Source organism: Pararge aegeria, chromosome 6 (assembly GCF_905163445.1).
Source record: "Pararge aegeria chromosome 6, ilParAegt1.1, whole genome shotgun sequence".
NCBI lineage: Eukaryota > Metazoa > Arthropoda > Insecta > Lepidoptera > Nymphalidae > Pararge > Pararge aegeria.
This window is the reverse complement of record NC_053185.1, coordinates 7,205,278-7,229,015: the sequence shown is the minus strand read 5'-3', so window position 1 is coordinate 7,229,015 and position 23,738 is coordinate 7,205,278. Positions and strand designations below refer to the sequence as shown.

General features: G+C 35.6%; 2 protein-coding genes across 4 annotated transcripts; one reads left to right on the top strand and one right to left on the bottom strand.

The window, feature by feature from the left end:
• Window positions 1-3,413: 3,413 nt before the first annotated feature.
• Window positions 3,414-12,034, bottom strand: LOC120624522. Of its 2 annotated transcripts, XM_039891119.1 has the most exons (7): window positions 9,858-10,258; window positions 9,581-9,751; window positions 9,258-9,497; window positions 7,729-7,831; window positions 6,613-6,719; window positions 6,301-6,426; window positions 3,414-3,764 (listed from the first exon to the last, which is right to left on the bottom strand). In XM_039891119.1, the coding sequence occupies exons 2-7, from the start codon at window positions 9,662-9,664 to the stop codon at window positions 3,414-3,416; spliced, it is 1,011 nt and encodes a 336-aa protein (XP_039747053.1). In that variant the 5' UTR covers window positions 9,665-9,751; window positions 9,858-10,258. The 2 variants fall into 2 exon arrangements, 1 of the variants encoding a protein (XP_039747053.1); XR_005658770.1 differs by lacking the exons at window positions 3,414-3,764; window positions 6,301-6,426; window positions 6,613-6,719; window positions 7,729-7,831 and having other exon boundaries at window positions 9,414-9,751; window positions 9,858-12,034.
• Window positions 12,035-12,674: 640 nt separating this feature from the next.
• LOC120624523 (multiple inositol polyphosphate phosphatase 1-like) lies at window positions 12,675-23,496 on the top strand. Of its 2 annotated transcripts, none has more exons than XM_039891121.1 (9): window positions 12,675-12,791; window positions 13,882-14,016; window positions 14,786-14,961; window positions 15,383-15,508; window positions 17,468-17,618; window positions 20,307-20,407; window positions 20,704-20,807; window positions 21,983-22,165; window positions 22,745-23,496. In XM_039891121.1, exons 2-9 carry the CDS (start codon window positions 13,905-13,907, stop codon window positions 22,899-22,901), a joined length of 1,110 nt encoding a protein of 369 aa, XP_039747055.1. In that variant the 5' UTR covers window positions 12,675-12,791; window positions 13,882-13,904; the 3' UTR covers window positions 22,902-23,496. The 2 variants fall into 2 exon arrangements, with proteins under 2 accessions (XP_039747055.1, XP_039747054.1); XM_039891120.1 differs by lacking the exon at window positions 12,675-12,791 and adding an exon at window positions 12,971-13,186.
• The last annotated feature ends 242 nt before the right edge of the window (window positions 23,497-23,738 follow it).

The window sequence follows — 23,738 nt, the reverse complement described above, 5'->3', positions numbered from 1 at the left end:
AAGGAATGTTGGCATGTATAACTGTGTCGAAATGTTGGATAAATTTTTACGTAACAATAATTGTACTCAGGACTATTGTACCTACACATCATATTGGACACACTTGTCTCAGTATTTGACTAAATATTAGCATACTTATCTTATATCTTTAAACGAGCAATTCTTGTATATATATAATTGGAATCTCGGAATCGGATCCAACGATTTTCATGAAATTTAGTAAACAGGGGGTTTCGAGGACCATAAATCGATCTAGCTAGGATTATTTTTTTTAGAAAATGTCATTTTATTTGTGTTTCCGGTAAAAACCGATTTGGTGCAACGAAGTTGCACGGGTCAGCTAGTTAGAGTTATAAAGGCAAATAAGGAAAGGACCTTTGACTTTTTAAAGCCGGCTTCCAGGTAGGTATAGCCAGTGGCGTTGGCGTGCAGAGGTTTTGAAAAGAGTATGCATAAAGCAGGAAGATGGCATACAAAAAAACCGTTTATAGGAGTTATATAGTGTGTTGTAATAGTAGCATTTTTTGTAACAGAGCTCGTCCGGGGTAGTAATCAGTATGGTTATTTCTCCTGCAAAGCAGCATTGTTGCAAAGCTGTGTTCCGGTCTGAAGGGCGTGATTGCCGTTGAGATTACAGGCACAAAAGGCGTGATACCTACGCCTCCGGGTGATGGACACAGAGTAGCACTTTGCTGGATGGGTCCCTGACTTGCCCTGCGCGATGTGATGCTGTGTGTAGGTGGTGGTTTACCACATACCATCAGGTAGGCCAGATGGCCTATAATCAATCAGATGTTTGGTCCGTCGATTGTTACTATAAAATAAATAAAAATATATAACAAAATAAAGTAGGCAGTAGGTTTGTGCATCTATGAAGTGCACGCATCTGGGTATAGGTTATATGCCCTAAAATACTACCTCATTAATTATTTTCTAACCTACCTACAAGAAAACGGTTGCCCAAGCCCAGCTAATTAATATTAAGATGGAGTAGTAAGCAATAAAATGGACCAAGCATATGTTTGGTCCGTCGATTATTATTACTACGACATAAATAAAAATATATAAAAAAATAGGGTAGGTAGAACGTTTGTGCATCTATAAAGTGAACTCATCTGGATATAGGTGCTATGCCCTAAAATACTATGTAATTCATTATTTTCTAACCTACCTACAAGAAAACGGTTGCCCAAGCCCAGCTAATTAATATTAGGATGGAGTAGCAAGCAATAGAACCCAATGATGGCCTAGTTGCACATATGAATGGCTAACGATTTCTTCGATTAAGCAACTTCGATTGATGACAGCAGGTGCACCTAACGAATATTACAGGGGTTAAGGTATATTTATATCTGTATATCATTATCTTATACACTAACATATAAAGCTGAACAGTTTGTTTGTTTACTTGAACGCGATGCTTAGGAACTTCTGGTCCGACTTGAAAAATTATTTCAGTGTCGGATATCCCATTTATCGAAGAAGGCTTATCATCATGCTAAGGACAATAGAAGCATAGCATCCATGAAGAATGCTTCAAAATCGAGGGGTTTTTTCCTCTTTGAGAGCTTCCGACGAGTCGAAATCAACGTTTTTATTTGTATGTTTAAAGTATCTATGTATATAGGATTGTTAAGGTTATGATGTAGGTATGCCGTATGTTGGATCATATTCAAAAAGATTACTATATTGTTGTTTTTTTGACTACAAGTTAGCCCTTGGCTACAATCTCACCTCGTGGTAAGGGATGATGCAGTCTAAAATGGTAACGTGCTAACCGGGTACAGAAGTTATTTAACTGGAACTCTAAATAGCTTGGAGATACATCTTTTTCGGTAGTATTGGAACCAGCCAGCCAAACTAGACCAGACGAGAGAAAATTCAGAAACTATAAACTATAATATATTATAAATACTAAAATGGTAGAGAACCCAAGGGAGCTCGACTTGTATCGCTCTTGACAGTTTTTTTTTTATAATTTAACAATGTGTTTACATAAGAACGAATAAGAAACAAGTGAAAGTGCATCAGGAAATGAAAACATTGCCAAGATATTATCTCGGAACGTGCATTTAATTTTAAAATCTCAACATTAATCGCTCAATTAGACAAACTTCTCATAAGTAAGAGCGAGGTTGGAATAAGATTTAAGTAAAAAGGGTTTAGTGTTTTTAATTATTATTTTGGAAAATCTCGTTAAGTATGTAGTTTTCTCTTTTTAGTAATGTTGAGCGGGCAGATTCAATTCACATTCCTGGGACCATCCTGCGTTTTTCTATTCTGGTATGCTAGGTGGTACGTGCATGATGCAGCTCCGGATTAAGGGAGGGCCAACCAGGCCACCCGTCCCAGGCAGCAGTTTCATCATGATATTCATTACTTAAACCTTTGACGTCCACTGCTAGACTAGGTGTTGTGTAGGGAGTTTCAAAATCCATAATCATGGGGCGCTTTTGCATAGGCTCCCAGCAACTTGTTTATGTCGTCTGTCCACCTCGTTGGAGGTCGACTAACGCGTGGACAGACGGTGCATGTCAACATTCCAGTACCTTGGGACCCCGACGTCCATCGGTTCTCAGAGCTATGTGCCCGCCCATTGCCACTTCGGCTTCGTGACTTGCTAGGCTATGTCGGTAACTCTAGTTCTTCAACGGATCTCGTTTCTGATTTGATCACATTGAGATACTCCTAGCATAGCTCTCTCCATCGCCCGCTGAGTGACTCGTGGCGGCAGTTTAAGAGGCACCAAAATCAAACTTGCTTCACAAAGCGCATAGAATACAGAAGCATACCTAAGCCTGGTAGGCTCACTGTCAACTTCTAAGAAAACGGCGCCTCAAAGGCCAACCATTTTATATTTTTGAGTTTTTTGAGCAGCAATTTATAGGAGCGCTACTGTCAAGTTTCTGTCCCGGTTCGAACAAATCGTTGATCCGGGACAAGACTTCTAGCGTTAGGGTTTCATGACATTCCAGTTCGGTGGTTGATGAAATCTGAGATGGTTATAAAGAAAATATGATCTAGAAACGTGCATTTAATTATATAATTGAATATTAACAATTAAGACAACATTCTAACTGCTTACGTGTTTTACGCAAAGTGTAAGTACTTAAAAAGGGTATTCTAGTTAACTAATTACTGATTAAGAAATCCTTATTGTTACAACGTTTTCATCATATCCTTCTCATTCCTAGGTAGGTACATTTTGTGTTTTGCTATCCTGGTAGTTACATGACTTGTAGCGTTGGAGTTTCATGAGAGAGCGAGATTCCGGTTTACTGTTTGATGCAATATGCATCTGAGATGGATTTCAGTTTCAAAGTTTATAGTTAAGATCTAGGAAGTGAATTTCATTATTAAATGTACCTAATATAGAACTAATGTACTTAAAACAGCTATACCTACTTAGTTAATTACTGATTTAGAAAGTCCTTTTCGTTATAAAGTTTTCTCTTCTTAGTTATGTTGAAAATACCCTTTTTCTCGTTTCTACGCACATTCTGTGTTCTGTTATCCTGGTACGTAACCTGTAGCGTTGGGGTTTTGGAATTCCTATTCGGTGCTTGGTTCGGTATAGGTTTAGGGCTGGGGCGAACTGGTATGGAATTAAATTCACTTGTATCCGTGTAATCACTTCGGCTGGAGTAAGGACGTTCTACCCTATTTTCAAACTGGGAGTGTGCACTTTGTGTAGGATAGTTGCTATGCGCCAAGTATTCTTTGAATTGATTCTGTTTCAGCTTCTCTTCCAAGTCTTCCAGTTTCTGTATCAGTGAAATAAGAACAAGAAATATACAAGGTGTGAGTGATAAAGACGTACTCCGGCGGTTTGACTTATTCTCTGAGGTGCAGAAATTAATGTAAATGCCGAATTTAAACTAAACTCTAAGGTATAAAAGTAGTGTCATTCACAATATGGATAAGTCGAATCCATTTGGCACTAACGGATGACTAACGTAGGTTACCGATCCTGTTACAAACTTAGATCAATTTTGTTTAATTTGTTAAATTTTGGCAACAGGAATCGATGAAGCTCTGGTCTTTTACTAAGGGCGGTACCTAGAACCTACGTACCTAGTAAAGTATCCTCAAAAAATGCACAGAGCCCAATCGGTCACCGATTTCTAATTAAATAATTTTATTAGAAACTTTTATAAACAACAAGCTTTCAATAGATACTTTAGTGAATTCTTATAGCTACCTAATATATATATTGAGCCATGTTGATATGCAGAACCTATCTACTCGTCCAGTCAGTGGCGTGCACTTCATATATGCACGTAAGTGCTGTCTACCCTAATGATTTTACTTCTTTCTCTGCGTCCAGTCGAACCCAATTACCTAACACGAAGCGGATGTCTTTAGTTTTTGTGATTGTTTAATTGGATTAATAGTTCCAATGGCGCAGTACTACCACCTTAGTATTTTTTAGTCTACCTACCTGCATTCTTTTATGTATTGTAATTGTGTATAATGTTGAATGAATACATTTTATTGTACACCAAAGAAACAAAAAGTAGTTACAAAGATTTAAATACAACCAAGAGAGTACAATTTGGTGGCCTTATCGCTACATAGCGATTTCTTCCAGGCAACCAATGGCGTAAAAGGAAAAAACGTAGAAAAGAGGTAGGTGGTGCAATAAATAAGATTTAAAAATTATACAAATATATAAATATAAATAAAATATATATATATATATATATATATATAATATATATATATATATATATATATATATATATATATAAATATAACTATAATAATGTTTATAAAAATGAAGGAATAAATAATTTAATAAATTATGTTGTATAATAACAATATGAAATACCTAATAACAATAATATTAATCTTAAGATGGCTTTTTTATTTTTACTTTATTTATTTTTATTTTTTATAAGTACCTGACTGAAATCGAATCTGGTGAAAAGTGATGATGGAGTCTAAAATTGTAGCTTCCTAACCTGTTTGCACCTAGCTAGTTGTATATTTGTCTAACCTCCCACCAGATATAGATAAAAAAATATAGATTGGAAAAAGGAAAGAGGGTTCTTAATTCCCCGTAGACATCTCGTTTTTCATCTATGTATTTCTTTATTTAAGTTAAATGTGCTTGCCTATCTACCTTACAAATGAAACAGTCGTATTTATTTGACTTACCAATTCATATTTTTTACTCTACATCACACATCAACGGAGTGTAGCGGGCACTGACCTGGCCGTTTGTGTATCGCATGGAGACGCAAGACGCGTGCGGCGCTAGCATTTGTTTTACAAATTATTTGCACTTTCCAGCGCATTACAATTACAGAGTGAGACGTAATCTTAGACGCTGTCAATACCCAAACAATTTCACTGTTATGAAAGCAAACAATTATTTATCCCTATTTGAGTGAGGTCTAGTGTTTTAAACACGTACGTACTAACAGTCAGCCATCATACTAAGTAAATGCAGCCATTATAATATGACTCAAAGTTGTTTAACTGTGGAGAACAGTAGCAGAGTCGACAAGCGCAATCTCAGTTAGTTTGCGCTCTCTTGTCAGCAGGAGGTGGTAACTATGAGATCATATGCGTATAAAGTTTAGGTAAATGTGTTACCTTCTTTAAGTTTTGCATTGTTGAACAGAACAGAACATCCTTCGTCACATTTATATAGAAAATGGACCATGCTACATTTTCTGAAGCCACTTTCATATATCAGTAACCACTAATGCTGGCAGAACTACTAGGAATATACACAAAACAGTTTATTTCCAATACCTCTGCCAGAATTAGTAGTCAATTAAATTACACTCGTTTTAAATAAAACAGGGTTAAATAAAAAATGCCAGAAAGCTCTCGACCTGTTATTGTTTACATTAAATGTAACAAGTTTTGTAATAAGACTCTTTTTTTACTCGATAGTTTATGTAATATTCAATATTGGATATTTGACATAGATCCTTTACTTGTTAATAGTCTGTAATGTTACATAGGCAACAGCACGCGGCTACGTACACAAATACGCGACGTTGTCGAATTAAATGTATTGGTTTTGACAGTGTAATGTCACTTTCCAGAAACAACATGATATAATTTTCTTAATGAAATAAATTAACATCGAATTTTGAAAATTCGTAGGACAAAAGTTGTTAGTTTTAATCATAGGAACTACAAGGCTTAGAGTTTTCAGGTATTTTTATTGAACCCTGTATACTTATCTAAAGTGACGGTCCGTTATACTAGGTGGAAAAGTTAACCGCCATAAAACTGGATCACCAACACTACTGAAAATATACTGAAAAGAGAGTTACTCGCCCTACGATATACGTCGATGTTGGCATCGGTCCGCGCAGTCTGCATCCTGAGTTGCTCCTGTAGGTGTGTCACCTCTACAGCGCTTCTCTGAATCTTCTCTTCATATTCTAACACCACTACGTTCATCTTTGGAGATCATATAAAAGAAAATAATTACCTATGCTTTTAACAAATTTTGAAAAGGCTTACAGTATATAGGTAAGCACATTCGAAACGTCAAGTCTGTCTGTTTGTAGTGACTCTGCAGTTGCTTTTTCAATTTTTTAGTTCCAAAGTAAAGGTTTTAATGATATTATTTTTTTAAGATTATACCTTGTCTCTGTGTTCTTGTTCCAAATCTTTCAATTTACTTCTTAGTTCTTCGATGACACAGGTGAATTGAGCGATTTTGGTATCGGAATCATATCGCACCTGTTCGACTGAGAACACAGATAATAAGTAGATAAATATTCGTTGCCAAGTATAAATTAAAAAAAAACGAATTTCAGTGTTCTTGCGTCCTAAAAGCGACCTAAAACCGGAGCCTATAACCGTACAAAATTTCGTATAAAAGGTATGGTCGGTTATCTTTTTTTTTAATGTAGTTTATCCTCGAACTGTAAAGGAGTCCGTGCCCGTACAGGGCAATTTGTTGATCAATTATCAAGTATAACCTAACCTAACCTAACCCACATTAGACAGAGTGTGTAGGGTCGAACGGCGAAAATCTACCTATTTAATAGCAGCCTCTCTGCTATTAAATAGGTAGATTTACACCATTTAGAATCCCTCTGCTACAAAAGAGGAAGCCTATGGCACGTGCCAAGCAAGAAAATGAGGATGCTATTGGATTGAAGCAGGCGTTACTTTGAGTTTCAAGTAGGATTCATATAAGCACTTTTGAAAAGTCTGTTTGTAGTGACTCTACCCACCGGTTCGGAAGGCAAGAAACTCAGCAGTTGCTCTTTTCCAACATCAACTATTTACATTTTATATTTAACATTCATTTTTCTATTTTGTGAGAGATGAAAGCGGAGCCGGATGCTAACAACAAATGTTAACTCTTAACACTTGGTGTCTTAACAATTGTTCACTGCAAAGTCAACATCTCCTGAGCTTGCTCCGGTGTCATTTGGATTGCCAAAGATCTTTTTGTTTGTAGAGTATAAAGATTGAAAAATTATAAATCACACCGAACAGAATATCCTGCTTTTCGCGGAGAATAGCAAATTGAATTTTATTTTGATTGTATACATGAGACTGATTACGATGATTCATAATGACACACAACAATTGACGATATTGAAAACCCGCATGGCGCTGCCAAATTAGGCAAAGATTCGTTATTTGTTCTACCAATTAGTAAGAGAAGTTAATGAATAGGACTGTGATGAATGATGATATTAATGTCATAAATTTATATGTTTAAATAGTTAGTTGACTAGTTACCTTTTCTGTCGTTGATGGATATTAATTCTTCGATATGACCCTCGTGTGCTTTACGTAATTCCGCGATACTTTCGTTGTAATTGTGTTGAGTATTCTCTTTATCCTATTTGTAGAACAACATGATTCATAAAAATATCGCAATTCATTTCCACTATTTTAATTAATTACATTAAGGGTATTTTATACTTATCAGTATAATAATAGATATATTTGTGCCGTGTAGTCACGGCATATGAGAATACAGTTCTCACCACCGCTTCTCTTCCCGCAGGTGTGGTACGAGGCAACTAGACTAAGGGATATAACGGAGAAAGGGTAGCAGCGTCCTCTTTGCCACAACTTTCTACTATTCTCATCTAATGCGATCAAAAACCCGTTTTCGCAGCATGGTGATTATGGGAAAACCCTCACGTTGGCACAGGCCTTTAATCCAGCAGTGGACTGTTATAGGCTATTGATGAACTAATATACTTTGTTCTTGAATTAAGGTTAGGATCACACCAGTGATATTGAGTATAGATAAGTCCTGGCGGTAACACCGTATTCAGGAGAGGCAACAGGTACCGGATTACAAACGACGACCTCCAGTAGGCAGTACATGATTTGCTCGCTCGCAAACGAGGAGTTTTGCACATCAAACTCTATCAAAGTAAAATGGGCCTAATTTTGAAAATGAGTCACAAACATGTATTTCTGATTTTCATTTTACAAACGATCTGTCAAAAGCCAGCGAACCAAAAACAAAGATAGAAGTCGCCCTTCTAACAAATTGTCATTTGAAATGGATACCAATCATATGCGCCAGCACCATGAATTGAATAGAAAATACAGGTAATGGTTCAACTGTATGTCATGCAGCACAGGACCAGCCGTTATTGGCCGGCAGTTAATCTATCAGCATCATGACTAGCGAACTAGAAGCATGCGTGGCACACTTCATAAGCCACTCCCCCCGAGGCTCTCTTTAAGTTATGGGACATTTTTGAGCTGTAGTTATGATTCTGATTCTTTCGCTCGCCGTAGCTAGAGAAGGCGAGACAAGGTCCATTTTATTCTGATGTTCAAGTATTTCGAATAAAAGGACTCCTCGATTGCGAGCAAAATCAGCCAGCAAATCTCGTACTCAGGGTATAGGATTTACCGGCCTTCGAACGTTGCATAAATGGAGTTAATGGCCAATAAATGGCAGGCCCTGGAAGATATAGGATTCGGCATCGGCCAGGTTGCCGTCAATTATCGCGTTCGCCATACACGAATTTTGGAACAAATCCTGGCTGGAGTGTGGTAAATACCTCACAAGGCAAGCAGCACAACCACTACTGTCTAATCATGCGTTTTGAACGAAGGACACCGGTTGACAACCTGGTCATACAAATAATTGAATGATCACCGCAAAAAGTCCACCTTGACAGAATTATTAAATTCATTTAAAAGTCACATATAAAAAAACATACTTTAAAGCAAACACTTGTCACTTAGTATCTACCGAAATATTAAAAGTATTGTAGTTGGGAGTATAAAAATACAACCTTTTCTAAAGATGCAATATTTATATCTTTTGAAACAATCTCATCCCTTATTTTTTTTACATCCCTTTTGAGGTAAACCAACTGTGACACTGTCTCCTGTAGATTTTCTATCATTTCACGTGAATTTTGCAAATGGTATCGATGGGATTTCTCTAGTTCGCGTGTTTCTTTTAGTTCCAATTCTAGCTTTGAGTTTACTTCTTTTAATTTTTTGCATTCCTCCTTTTCGGTAATAAAATCCTAAACATAATATAATTTCGTTTAAAATAAATAATTTTACCGGTGCACCTTCTCTATTATTCGGGTAGGAAAGCAATCCTTACAACTTTGCACTTCGTTAAACTGTTTACCATGTTTTGTAATCGTTCGCTATCGGTTTTCATTTCGATTTTATGTTTAGATTCCATTATTGTTTTTTATTTTACTCGTTTTTTAAATTGATCAATAGCACAGTTTAAATTTCCCGCCATTCTTACAAGTCACAGACTAATAACCTAGAAGACAAAACAATTTATTAGTGTCTATTAAATAAATAAACTTAAAAGTACTCTGTGTACTAACCAACCGACTTAATAAAATATACCATTTAACCAAACCAACCTTAACAATCATCGTCACTCGTCAGCACATTTAAATTTTCAGTCATCTGCTGGTGCGAAGGTTACAATAGTATCAGTATACTACTGATAACTTCAGTCGGTCGATTTTGGGTTTTAACCCTGCTGCCTTCACGATCGTGCCATAAGATATTAGGCAGTTACTTTGGCGGGCAAGAAATAGCAGTTTTTGTGACTAAGTAAAAGGCTTCTCTTCACATAATTACCAACTGGGAATAATTTGGGTTATCCATGTTACTTTGTTATTACTATTATAATAAAATTCTAAGGAGGATAATGTGAATACCATGATATAAATGTGATAATTTGTACTGTACTACATGATTTACCAATAAAAAACTTATTAAGATTGCCAATATTATAAAAAAACTATTTATTTATAAATTAGATACATTTGCAATTTACAAAATTATTCAACCTGTAGTAAGACATTTGCTGGTTGTAATGTGGCTTTTAATTTAAAAGGTCTACTTAAGCTTTCTACATTAAAAATCTCTTCAGCAAACTTTTCAGTGTCTGGATTATCATGCAGAGTGAAACTGACATCTTTTGTATCCTTTTTGACATCAACATTACAAATATTATGAGCAAATGGAGGTGTTCCTTCTTTGAACAATTTTACTGTCTCATCCAAATACTTCAAATAAATATCCTTTCCAAGGAATTCAACTTCTGTACTAGTATCAGTTAAGGATAATTCAGGCAAATCCAATATCATTCCAGCTTGTTTAGCACAGCCAACAGCAATAACTTCATCAGGATTAATACCAGAAAGGACTTCAGCTTCTGGCAGCAAATTTGCTATCACTGACTGTAACTTGGGTATCTTCATGCTGCCTCCACATAGAACAATTTTAGTTATTTTCCCTTTAAAATTCTCAATGACTTTTTTAGCAGGCTCTATGTATGAGGAGATCTTGGATGATATAATATTTTCAAACCTTGCTCTGGTCACATTTTGACTCCAATCAACACCATCTAAAAGAGACTCAATAAAGACATGAGCAGAATTTAATGTTGACAGCACATGCTTACAGTTGTCAGCATGATTTAACAGTTTAGACATAGCTCTACGGCTTTCATGAGGGTCTAACTTCCATTTTTGTCTGAATTCTTGTGCTATATAGTCAGCCAAGTCTTTTGTTAGACACTGCCCTCCAAGATCGGCTCTAGTAATATTTTTCTCTACAGACATAAATCCATTCGATACTTTGACAACAGATGCAGCACAGGTTGATCCTCCAAGTCTATAAACAAGGACATTAACATCTTCTGGCAAATCTTCTATATTGTATGCTAATAAGGCAGCTGCTGGCTCACTAATAACTTGTAAAACGTCAAATCCAGCTAACTCAGCACATTTCACTAATCTTTCTCTACTTGCACTGGACCAGCTTAAGGGTGCAGCTAGCACAAGTTTTAGATCTCCTTCATTTTGTACAGAATGACTTGCAATGGTGTACAATTTGGCATAAATCTTTGTTGCTATGTTATCAGGATTGGAATAGAGTTTTGTTTCCGACGTTTCGAATTCGTACACTAGGTTATTATCATTTTGGACACGACATGACGAAGAGCTCTCGACATAAGTGAGATCATCTTCACTGAAGTCATTGTTCATGAGACGTTTGTTGTGTTTTATTATGGACTTTGAAGAGGCTTGTCCAGACTTTGCTGTGAGACCAATCTCCCATTCGACGCCATTTAAGGCAACAATAGCTGGTGTCACTCTGTCCCCCGCATCATTAGCTAATACGGATGCGGCACTATTGGCATACACTGCTAAACAACCTGAATTATTACCTAAATGTATCCCGTATGCTGTCGCCATCGCTGTATAGGTTATGAGAAGACTTTGTTTATGAATAAATATATTTAGTAAATACTCATTTATGGCAATAAAATCTAATATAATTCCGCAGCAATTAAGTCATCACAACTTCACTTAAACACTACAAAATTTCCATTATGGAACTCACAGAGTATTAAAACTAACCTTAAATTTTAAAGTCACAATTCACAGAATAATTTTTTAGCTGAGATTTTTAATGTACATACCTACTCTAGGTTGCCCACAACAGGCAATATTTTTATTTATTGTGAACAAGTGACCTCTATCATACTATAGTATGCTAGACAGACGTATAAAATGACAAATCTGCATATCGTCTGAGAAAAGTACAGAAATCCTTTGTGGGTGTATATGCTTTTATAACAAGATACCGAAGGTAATATTAGATCTACCTTTACCTAAGTTTAAACAATATATTAAAACACATTTAATAAATCGTGGTTATTACACGATTGATGAATTCCTTAACGACAAGGCTGCTTGGAAGCAGGCCACTCCGCTCTTATCTCTCACAAAACGGAAAAATTCTAAAGATTGTTAAACTTTAAAATGATGTTGGAAAAGAGCAATCTGCTGAGTTTCTTGCCGGCTCTTCTCAGTGGAATCTGCCTTCTGAACCGGTGGTAGAGTCACTACAAACAGACTTGACGTTTCATAAGGGCTTATTAATTAGGCCTAGAATTTTGAATTTGAATTTTTTGAACTAAAAATTGTGCCGATTTGAAGCGCCTACGATACGATATACACGATATGAGATTCCTACGGCATCGAACATATGATGTCTCTAGCATAGTGTATAATCTATGGATGGGGTTGTGCCGAGTACTGTGTCGATAGTACATCGCGGAATAACTCAACCGCGTGTATTTCTAAATCTTCTATCGCACATTTCAAAGGAGCGAGCCTCTTTTGGCATCTGGTTGTTTTTTTTGTTTCGTTACGTATACAATATAATATAATCCCAACTTTAGTTGGACATGTTAAAGATTTAAATTTTAAAACAACGATGTGTCTCCTTCTGGGAGGAAGGGAAAGCCAAACCATCCCCCTCATCTCTTGTTAGAGGTTAGTGATATGAGATCATTACGCAGAAAATGTTTAATAATGTATTTGTGTGTTGGCAGTCTGTATATAAAAAAATACTCTGTGGCAGCTTCAGGAGTACTAGAATCCAGGGCTGTTGTAGAATTAAAAAAAAATTGTCATTGTTTTGAACTGTGGGTTTGAAAACAAACATTTAAATTTTGTTTTTTTTAGGTTTTTTTAAATTTAAAATTAAGAAATGAAAAAGTCTTTCCTATCTTATGTATGCACTTTCTATGTTATAAGTCTTGTCATAGTATTTAGTTATGCTTTGACTGCAACCGCTCTCAATTCAGATGAAATTCGGAATCATTTGGGAACTCGTACCCCTTACAGATTTAAATCCAACAAAGACGACTCTAAAATAAATTTCCCAAGTAAGTATCATAGAGTAATATGGCCCAGAGCCCATAAGAATTATCAATTTAAATAGAAATTACAATTAGGACCTGTGGACTTATTCTGTCTATTGTCATCATGGGCACATACTACTTTAACTTGTTTCTTAATTTTGATCTAGCATAGTGCTAAGTCTTGTCTGACACATCGAAGCAACAAAACAAGACACAATTTAGTTTTACTGTTTTATTAACAGTTCTGTACAGTACACCCTGATTTCCTATAAAATTGTTGAAGTGTACTGTGAAACCCCCATACAAACACTACTATGCATGGCCATCTCATACTGACCTTATAAATAGCATAATACTTAAGAATAGAATAGCATGGGCATCCAGCATAGCTATCATGTTTGAGAATTGCAGGGCCCATACAGTTAAAGATGTCAAAGCAAACTAAGCAGTATTTAAAATAAATTACATGTCCCTAATAAAATCCTCTTAAACTTAAACTGCTTTATTTTAGCTTAATTTCATATAATTATATGAAATTGGGTTCACCGTTCTCAAAAAAATAAACACCTTAACATCTCAATCAATCAATATGGAATTTTGCATACTCATTTTTAGAGGCATAGAAATGGACAGAGTACTTTCATTCAGAAAAAAGTACTGTTCCCAAGGGATGTTAAAAATACTTTTGAAAATTACAACACAAATTAACTTTGTTACAGATTGCAAAGATTCAAAAATATGGATGGTTGCACGACATGGCACAAGATTACCCAGTGTTAAAGACATTGTTGCCATAAGTACTATATTAAAAGATTTGAGAGTGGATATTTTATTAAGGAATAGAAGCGGAAAAGGTTGGCAAATATTAAGCCTTTAATGCAAAACAGGGTTTATTATTTGAATATATAATATGAGACTAAGCAGAGAGTAGGTTGATATAGCCCAGTATTAGAAAGCTAGAATGTATTAGATCTTAAAGTAGGAACCTCCATTCCATTAAATAAAATCTTGTTATTATGTGATGGTTCCTTGTAGGGATTTAAAGTTTTGCATTACATTTATCTCAAACTAGCTGTCCTGGAGAACTTCTTACCGCGGATATTTTTTTTTTTGATGAATGTTTTATTTTAATACTTATTATCCTATTCCGGTCTAACAGGAATCCAAAAAATCAAATATCATAAAAATTTGGTCAAGCCGTTCTTGAGTTATAAATGGTGTAACTAACACAATTTTCTTTAACATAAATAGATTTTGTAGAATTCTTGAAACATGAACTAAATTTGTTTAGAGGGTTATAAACATTTAATGGCTCAAAACTTGGCCTTACGCACTAATGTGCACCTAGATAGAGCTTAGACCCACCATGTTACTTTAATGTGATTTTATTCTAGAAATCCATATAACACAAAAATAATAATATTTAAGATCAACTAAAATTTTCCTATTTGTGAAATAATTATTTGTATTTTATTAAAACAAAAAAAGCAAGCAATTCACGTGTAGTATCTAAATTTTATTTTATCTTTATTTAATTGAATAAAGGATTCTATAGATATAATTCTAATTGGCAATGGATCAATTTATTTGTAATGGTTAAAGTGTTTTATTTTTATGTCATAGGTCCATTAAATAAAGAAAAATTGCAATGGTTTGAGAATTGGAGCAATGGTATCCCATTGGAGCAGGAAAACTATCTTACCCTTGAGGGTCAAGATGAAATGATACTGCTTGCTGAGCGCATGCAAAAGAGATTCCCTAATGCTATTAAAAATAAATACAACAATGAGACCTTCATGGTAAGACTATAAATGAAATTTCTAATCTGCCATCCATAGACAAAACTAATACCAGAGATAACAATGCTCTTCTGGCTGCCCTTAGCCACTACTTATAATATACCTCATATATATGTAAACAGGTATCTTCAAGGTTTGATTGCAGCCAAGTGTTAGTGTATTGACTACTTTTTAAAATAAATACCTGTACTCTGGGTGCTATGTATTTCGTTCTTCAAATTATGAATATAATGTGAAGTATAGTCATAGTAATCTTAGGATTTAAAGTATTATAAAATATGTACAAACAAATTATAAATATATATAATATTATATAAATATTATTAGTAAAGTTCAGTTAGTATTTTCGTACATACGTATATATTTAGTTGAATACTAAAGAATACAATATTATAAGTAAATGTGTTATGTTTTGTTTCAGTTCCGATATACAGCAACACAAAGAGCTCAGCAAAGTGCAAAATACTTTACAATTGGTTTATTTGACAAGAAAAATTCGCAACAGGTTTTCTTTGAACCAGCTCTCAAAGTTGATACTACATTACGAGTAAGGAACTTTTTTTATTTAATGATATCAACATTGTAGAATTAACTTGAAGAAAACATAATTATTTCAATAAGGTAACATATTTTAAAAGCCTCCGCTCATTCGACGTTCAACTAGTTATTCACTAAGAAGTTATCCCGGCGTCACTGTTAAAAGCAAACTTAGCAGCTCAACAATGATTGGTAAAAGAACGAGTGTATAACACAACCGCTCAACATCGACAATCACTGCTACGCTTACCATATTAGCTCACGTTGTGGCAACGAGTTAGCAACGCATTGTCGTCCATAGAAAAAGGACTCATTCATATACAACGTGTAACAGAATTACGTCATAATATTGATGGATACATAAGTATAAAATAAATAAATATACTACGACAATAGACACATCGCCATCTAGCCCCAAAGTAAGCGTAGCTTGTGTTATGGGTACTAAGATAGCTGTTGAATATTTTTATGAATATAATTCACAAATACTTATAATATACAGATAAACGCCCAGACACTAAAAAGCAATCATGTTCATCACACAAACATTTTCCACAGTTGTGGGAATCGAACCCACGGCCTAAAACTCAGAAAGCAGCGTCGCAGCCCACTGCGTCAGTCGGCCGTCATGATTTTTTTCCATACCAACTTATGCAAAACATTCTAAGTGATTTCTTATGACAACCCTATAGAAGATAAAAAACCAACACGCGCATAGTATCTACGCTACGCGACGCGTACCTAATAAAGTGACAGAGGAGTCACATGATTTTATGCGATGTTAGGACTGTATCTGATATTTTTCATTAAAAACTATGGCAGTGGTTTACAAACTATTAGGTTTTCGGTTTCACATATAAGTTAGTACATAATATACCTCGAAAGTGAAGTATTATTTCGTTTTTCATTCAAACGTTGTATATTATACACATGTAATTTTTCGCAATACTTGTTCAAACGGTCGCCTCTTATTTGACCTTGTCTTTAAAGATGACACTGTGTTGCCAGTGGGCAAGTACAAGGAGTTTTATTGCTATACTTTTTGAAACTATATCGTAATTCGGTAAGTGTCATTTAGACGTTTACTGTATCAGGGCCACAATATTTAAAAGTGTTATTCTCAGCACGGCTCGCATGGGCAGGAGACAATTATATCCCTGGGGAAAGGATATAAATTTATCTTCTCCCACAGCTTTATTAACTCTCAGAGCACTGGCGCACAAGTGGAAATAGCATCCATATTAGAAATGGGTATTAATAAACCGGGGTAAATTCTCCTATTCCATGTTAAAGTGATATAGCAGGTGGGCACGTGAATTATATTCCTTGAATATATATATATATATATATATATATAATCGGGATCGGGGGATATAATTTTTATCTCCTGCCCGTGCTAGCTCCTGACCCCTGAACTACCACTATGCAACAATATTTCGATCTCTTTGAAAAACAAACACGGGAAACGTAATTTTTTCCAGGATTCCATTCAGCCGTTCTGTCGGGATTGAATAACAAACATTCATCCAAACTTTCGCATTTATAACATCAGTAAACTATGATGACTGCATTGAATTAAGAACATACAGAATCCTCATTCAGCCATTAATGTACGCAGTGTATTGTGTCCAAAAACAGTAAAAACGCCCCGCGCACGTGTCACTTAACACCCGCGGAATGTTAAAAGTTTGTGCGGCTAGCCACAAACTTTTTTCCACTTTCAAATTTCGTCTAGAACATTACAGGTAAAATAATTACTGTAAACTTCTAGTTAATATGAGGTGACTTACCGTTTGTTCGAGAAACCATTCTAAAGTGGAGTGGTTTTTGATCCTTCAATATTAGTCGTGTAAACGGTTTCTGTATGTTCTTAATTCTGTGGATGGCTGTTGAGTTTGTGATGATATTGTTGCGATAGGAAACTAACAAATTTTCCTTTAAAATACCTACACCCGGGTGGGCTTTTCAGTTTTACAAACACTGTGACAGGTGGCAAAAGCAGGTCAAGAGAAATCCAGACACATATAAGGAGGTAGCTTTGTTCGGCCAAAGCAAAGAAATGAACGACACTTTGCTGTCTGTGTCCAAAAGACTTGGCCTTGACAAAGCTTTGACCCTGGGTTTGTGGATTTGTGCAGTAGCTTGCAGAATATTGTAGCTAGCTTTTCTATTCGCATTTGCTGCTAATGAGACTTAAATAACAAGTTCATCGTGCATTTCATGTAAGAAGAGGGATTTTCATTAAAGTAGATTTTTGTTGTATTACATCCGCAACCCGTCGAATTACCGATCTACCCGATCTAAGTATTTCTAAACAATCTTAAAGATATTTAGTTTACATCACTAGTATTTTCTTTCTGAAAATATATTTATCATATCATCATCATATCAACCGATAGACGTCCACTGCTGGACATAGGTCTTTTGTAGGGAGTTCCAAATTCCACGGTTTTGTGCCGTTATATTACTTCATTTGTATTATTAATAACGAATATGTACATGTGCAATAATGTATCAATCTATCTAAAATTGAATTAATTAATTGAGTTTTGAACCAGAACAGTGATAGAACCAGAACAGAGATACCGCCCACAGAATTAAAAACGTACAGAAACTGTATACACGGCTACTATTAAAAACCACTCCACTTTAGTAGTGTTTATTGAAAAGGTGGTTATTCACTTTATTCATTTAGTAGTTGACAATAAATATTTCACCTCTAATGTTCTAAACGTTTCCCACAATTTAATTAATTACTTTTCAATGCTTGCTCAACACGATTTTCCAACCATGTTTGCTGTTGTTCTTCTCGTCTTCTTCGTCTTCTTGTGATTGCTCTTGTTGTGCACTTTAAATTTCGCACGCTTAATAGTAGAATATAAAGGAAAATGGGAAATGTTTGTGGGGTAGCAACATTCCCCGGGTTTGAAGTATGACGTACTTGGGGCTTTTTCTCTGTTTTTGGACACAATGCACTGCATGCAATAAAGCCTGAATGAGGATTCTGTATGTTCTTAATTCTGTGATACCGCCACTGCAACACGTTTTCCAATATCGCTATAGGATATTTTTAAATGCTCTGATTTAATAATAAATTTGAATTTACATAGATATGTATTTGTCATATCACTAGGGTTGCCGTTGTTAAAAAGAAAAAAGTCCTGTGTATATTTTACGCTTAATTGTTCACACTAACTTAATATTCATAAACTTCTTTTAATGCCACTGTATACGGTGTCCAATGTGTTTGTCGATCGTTTGTGCTCCTTTTACTTAACGCGACATATAAGCCACAGACTAAAGGAAAAAGGTTGCAACAGAGAAAAGACAATTCAAAAAGTTTGCGAATCTAGCTTGTAAGTACCAAGAACTGACTATATTAGTCATATAACCTGCGTCATAGGAACTATTCGCTGGACTTAAGAGTGAGTGGTTTTGTTGTTTCTCTAGAGTACACATCTTTTTCCTATAGTCTGTGGAACTAATACGCAAACATCATTCCAGGCTATTGCATCTCGGCACATACCGACTTATTTCCGATCAGGGTATCGAGGCTTTCACTTTGTCATTATTTACTCATTCTACACTCACACTCATTAATTACTTTATCTAAGGATTGCCTGAAAGGGATTGCTTAAACGATAAGACCACCCTTGAATTTTAAGGGTTTTAAATTATTACGTAATTAGGCACTCTGTAACGAATTTGTATGCGATAGAGAATACAAACATCCTTATAATGCATACTATATTGCATCATTATGGCCATACGTGTTACGAAGTCTTAAAATTAATACTTAAATTTAATTCCTATTAATGATAGTAGAATGCCACAGTGCTCGTAGTTTGCAACGTTTCATGCCAATGTGCGGGCCGTAAAAGGATTTTTTTTAAATATTTTATTTTTTTATTTTTTACATTTTCCTAATATCTCGTTAGGTACTTATTCATTAATTTGGTGTATTATAATCTTAATCCTGACTTACTCGTGGTTTAATGAATAATCGTCATTTTGTTCTTGTCTGTTTATAGTAATTAAATCTATAATTATAATATCTTAGATACATCCGGTAGGTATGCAGATTCTACTTAGAATAAGTCCACAAGGACCTAGATGGTTTGCCATCTCATCTGTTGATATAAAAATACGCACTTTTTCGCATATATTGATGCAGCTGGTTTCTTATGAAGTCTACACACCAAAGCCGCCAACTTGCTGATTTCTGTGCTGTGTCAGCGTGCCGGCGGCTTTTGTGTTGACTCCGTGGACCAATTTTTTCACTGAACACTTCTAAAATTTTTTTTTGAATGTCTTTTTAATTGGACTTTATTGTATATTTCCATGAATTCCTTAAACCAAATTTTTCCAGTAATTTAAGTTTGCTTCACTGACTCCGCTTTAAAAATCGTGCTCTGTATGGGTTTTTCTTTAGTATTTATATTGTTTTAATGCACTTTTTCATGATTCCTTAAACCAAATGTTTCTAGTAATTTAAGTTTGCTTCACTGTCCGCTTCCAAAATCGCGCTATGTATGGGTTTTTCTTTAGTATTTATATTGTTTTAATGCACTTTTTCATGATTCCTTAAACCAAATGTTTCTAGTAATTTAAGTTTGCTTCACTGACTCCGCTTTAAAATCGTGCTCTGGATAGTATTAATATTTTTTTAATGCACTTTTTCATTAATATAGACGTCATGATTCCTTAAACATAATGTTTTTGTTAATTTAAGTTTGCTTTACTGATGGCTTAAAAAATCGTGCTCTGCAATGGGTTGATCTTATAATAGTGTTAATATTGTATTCCAGAACAAGTCGTCTTAATGTATAGAGTGTGTGGGTACGAGACGTCATGGCACAAATACACAAAATCGCCCTGGTGTTTTGGGTTCGACGAGAAATCTATCAAAGTAAGTTTGTTTGAATGCTATGTATTCTTAAAAACCGGCGTGTGACTTAAAAGCATCTTTTCTGGGATAAATTACATCCTATGGAGATGGACAATCTCCAGTAAAGCTACGTTTTTAAAAAAAATCATCAACCCGAAGATTAGTAACAAATAAACAAACAGAAACTTTCTCATTTATAATATTAGTATGGTTGCTAATTGCTAAATTTCATAATCGGATCGGGCAAATGATACATATCAGGATTCTTCTAACTTTTAAGTAGCACTGTGATTTTGATAACCGGATTTATTTTTTAGGTCCTAGAATATTATGAGGATCTAAAAAAATATTGGGTTGACGGCTATGGGCATACTCAACAAGCTGCGTGTATGGTGATGAAAAATATGTTCGATACTATGAGGTAATACCGCGTGACTTACGTTGTTTACTAAACGTACTCGTAACTACACTTTTGCTGCTTGGATGGTTTTTAATATCACTATGGGGTAGCTCTTGACTGGTTCCTCACCTTGTGGTACGTGATGAAACAGTAAAAATTAGCATGCTAATCTGTTAGGGATATGGAAGTTATATAACACCTATAACCCTAATCGGTTTCTGCATGGCTACTAGAAACGCAAAACAGCTTGATTGCACGGCTTTGTCATTAGGGTGGCAACTAGCCACGGCCGAAGCTTCCCATCAGACCATAGAAAATTCAGGAACTATCAATTCCGAAATTGTACCTACGGAATCCATTAAAGGCCTTGGAGTGCAATTTGGTATACCTACTTATAGCCGATTCTGCGGGTTAAATTTGAAGCTATTCTTGATTCTAAACAAAAGGGTTCCTGCGGGATAGGGAAAGGCAGAGTTAGACTCGGGGATTAAACCCGGAACCTTCCACTTATATGACCTCAGCGCTAACCACTGCGCCAGGAAGATCGACACATTCAAATTCAACTATGGACCCCATCACGAGAAGCTTTAAATTTTGTAAAGAACTTCTACACTCCAAATTATTCTAACTTTTCTTATAATGTAAACAATCGTTTCATAAATGTTTAGTCTAAAGTAGGTTTTAAAATATAAAAAAAAGTGTGTATAAAAGAGTTTATCTTTGTTATTTTGTTTTTATTATTTTCTTAACAATTTCAAATAAACAATTCAATCACAAATAAGCCCAAATTAAAACTAACATAGTGTAATACTCACTTTACTTGGCCTTCAATTAACTGTAACCTTAGTACAAGATTTGCTTGCTCGCAATCGAAAAGTCGTTTTTTGAGAATAGAAACACTCGAACACCGGAGTAAAATGGATCTTAGCCGCATTATGTTAAGCTCGTGGCGGCGGCCATCTTGAACCGATTTTAACTGATGTCACAGACACACGCACACACACACACACAAAGACGCACACGCACACGCACACGCACATGCAGACGCAGACGCACACGCGCACACAGACATAGCCAAACTTATAATACCCCGTCGTTTTTGCGTAAGAGGTATTTATTATAATAATACTGTTTTAAGCGATCGATAGTGAGCTCACAGGCGGGTTTATTTTAATGGGGATCATTTTGATTTTCAGCAAAAGCGGTCGGAACGCAACATTCCTTTTCTCGCATTCCGGTACAGTTTTGAAGTTACTTACCCATTTGGAACTTTATAAGCCAGATAGTCATTTAAAGGGAGACGCTATGGACGAAAACAGGCCCTGGAGAACATCGGATATTGACTGCTTCGCTTCCAATATAGCTTTTGTGCTGTTTAAGTAAGTATTATCTTACCAAAGTTGTCCACTTAACTAAGTTAACTTTGGCGAATGCGCTCAGCAACTTCATAATCTTGTCCCTCCATCACCATTCTACCACAGAAAAGCAAGACGCCTTGAAAGGTAGTATCCTTTTGTGATTGCCATTCAGTCAACATGTATGTTAACTTTTCTTCCTCTGCTTTACACCGGCCGAGTGCGGATTCACACGACTTTTAGAGTTTTATAGAGAACTCCCAGGGATGCAGGTTTCCTCACGCTGTTTTCCTTCATGCTTAAAGCAATTGATATTTAATTGCTTGAATTAAAAAAAACGCGCATAAGTCCGAACAGTTAGAGGTGTAATAGAACATTTATTTTTTATTTTTAGCAGTTTAAGATGGTAATGGACTTAAGCTCAACCCCTAAACGGTTTCTACGCGACATCGTACTGGAACGCTGAATCGCTTAGCGGCACGTCTTTATCGGTAGGGTGGTAACTAGCCACGGCCGAACTATGTCTCCCGCAAAGAGAAGCCGAGGTTTCACTGCTCGTAATGTTTAGTACTTCTTTCTAATACCTACATACCTTGTTTCCAGATGTAAGGATGGAGATAAAATATTAACGCTACATCAGGAGAAAGTAGTTAAACTGCCTATGTGCGAGAAAAAACTGTGTCCACTAAACGAGCTCAAGAAGCAATTCCACAACACTATACATAACTGCAACTTTACTGACCTATGCAGTATTAATTAACAGTATTATAAAACCAGTGGACTAAGGCCTTAACCCTTCTCATTGTCAAAGGAGACCCGTGAACCTCTTCTCTATGTCAAAGGAGACCCGTGAAACCCTTCTCATTGTCAAAGGAGACCCGTGCCCTGTAGTGGGCCGGTAATGGATTGATATGATAAATAAATATCATGGTTTTACATCAATAAAACATTATTCAAGTAAATGACATAAGGCCCATCAACGGCACTTTTGATGCATACTTTACATAAAAAAAAATTACATGGTAGAGGAATGATGGCGATAATCATGTTCGTAAACTTAAAACTAATGTTAACCGAAGCTAAAAAGAAGCACACGACAAACTTAGCCGGGTCACGGGTGTTGTTTTTGTTTGATGCTGAATCTCGCATTAATATAAAATTATAAAAAAAGCAACCTGGTTAGAGAGTTATTCACACCCGAGCGTTTTTATCTTTTACGTAATCTACTAAACTAGCTGTTGTCCACGACTTCGTCTGCGTTTGATTTTGTTTTTAGTATCGCTACGCCTTCAATGAGGAGTTCTCCAACCACAGTTTGGACAAAATTAAACACATATTCTAACCTCTATAGTACAAAAATAATTATTAAAATCGGTTATAATTTGTCGGATGTATGGTGTAAAATCGTCGAGCACTTTCATCCCCTCTCCCAAAGGAACCGAGCTAAATGTCGGGATAAAAAGTATCCTATATTACTTCTAACACTTCCAAGAATATGTGTACAAAGTTACATAAGGATCGGTTAAGTAGTTTTTGCGTGAATGCGTAACAAAAAAATTTACATTGACATTTATAATATTAGTAGGGATTAGGACTT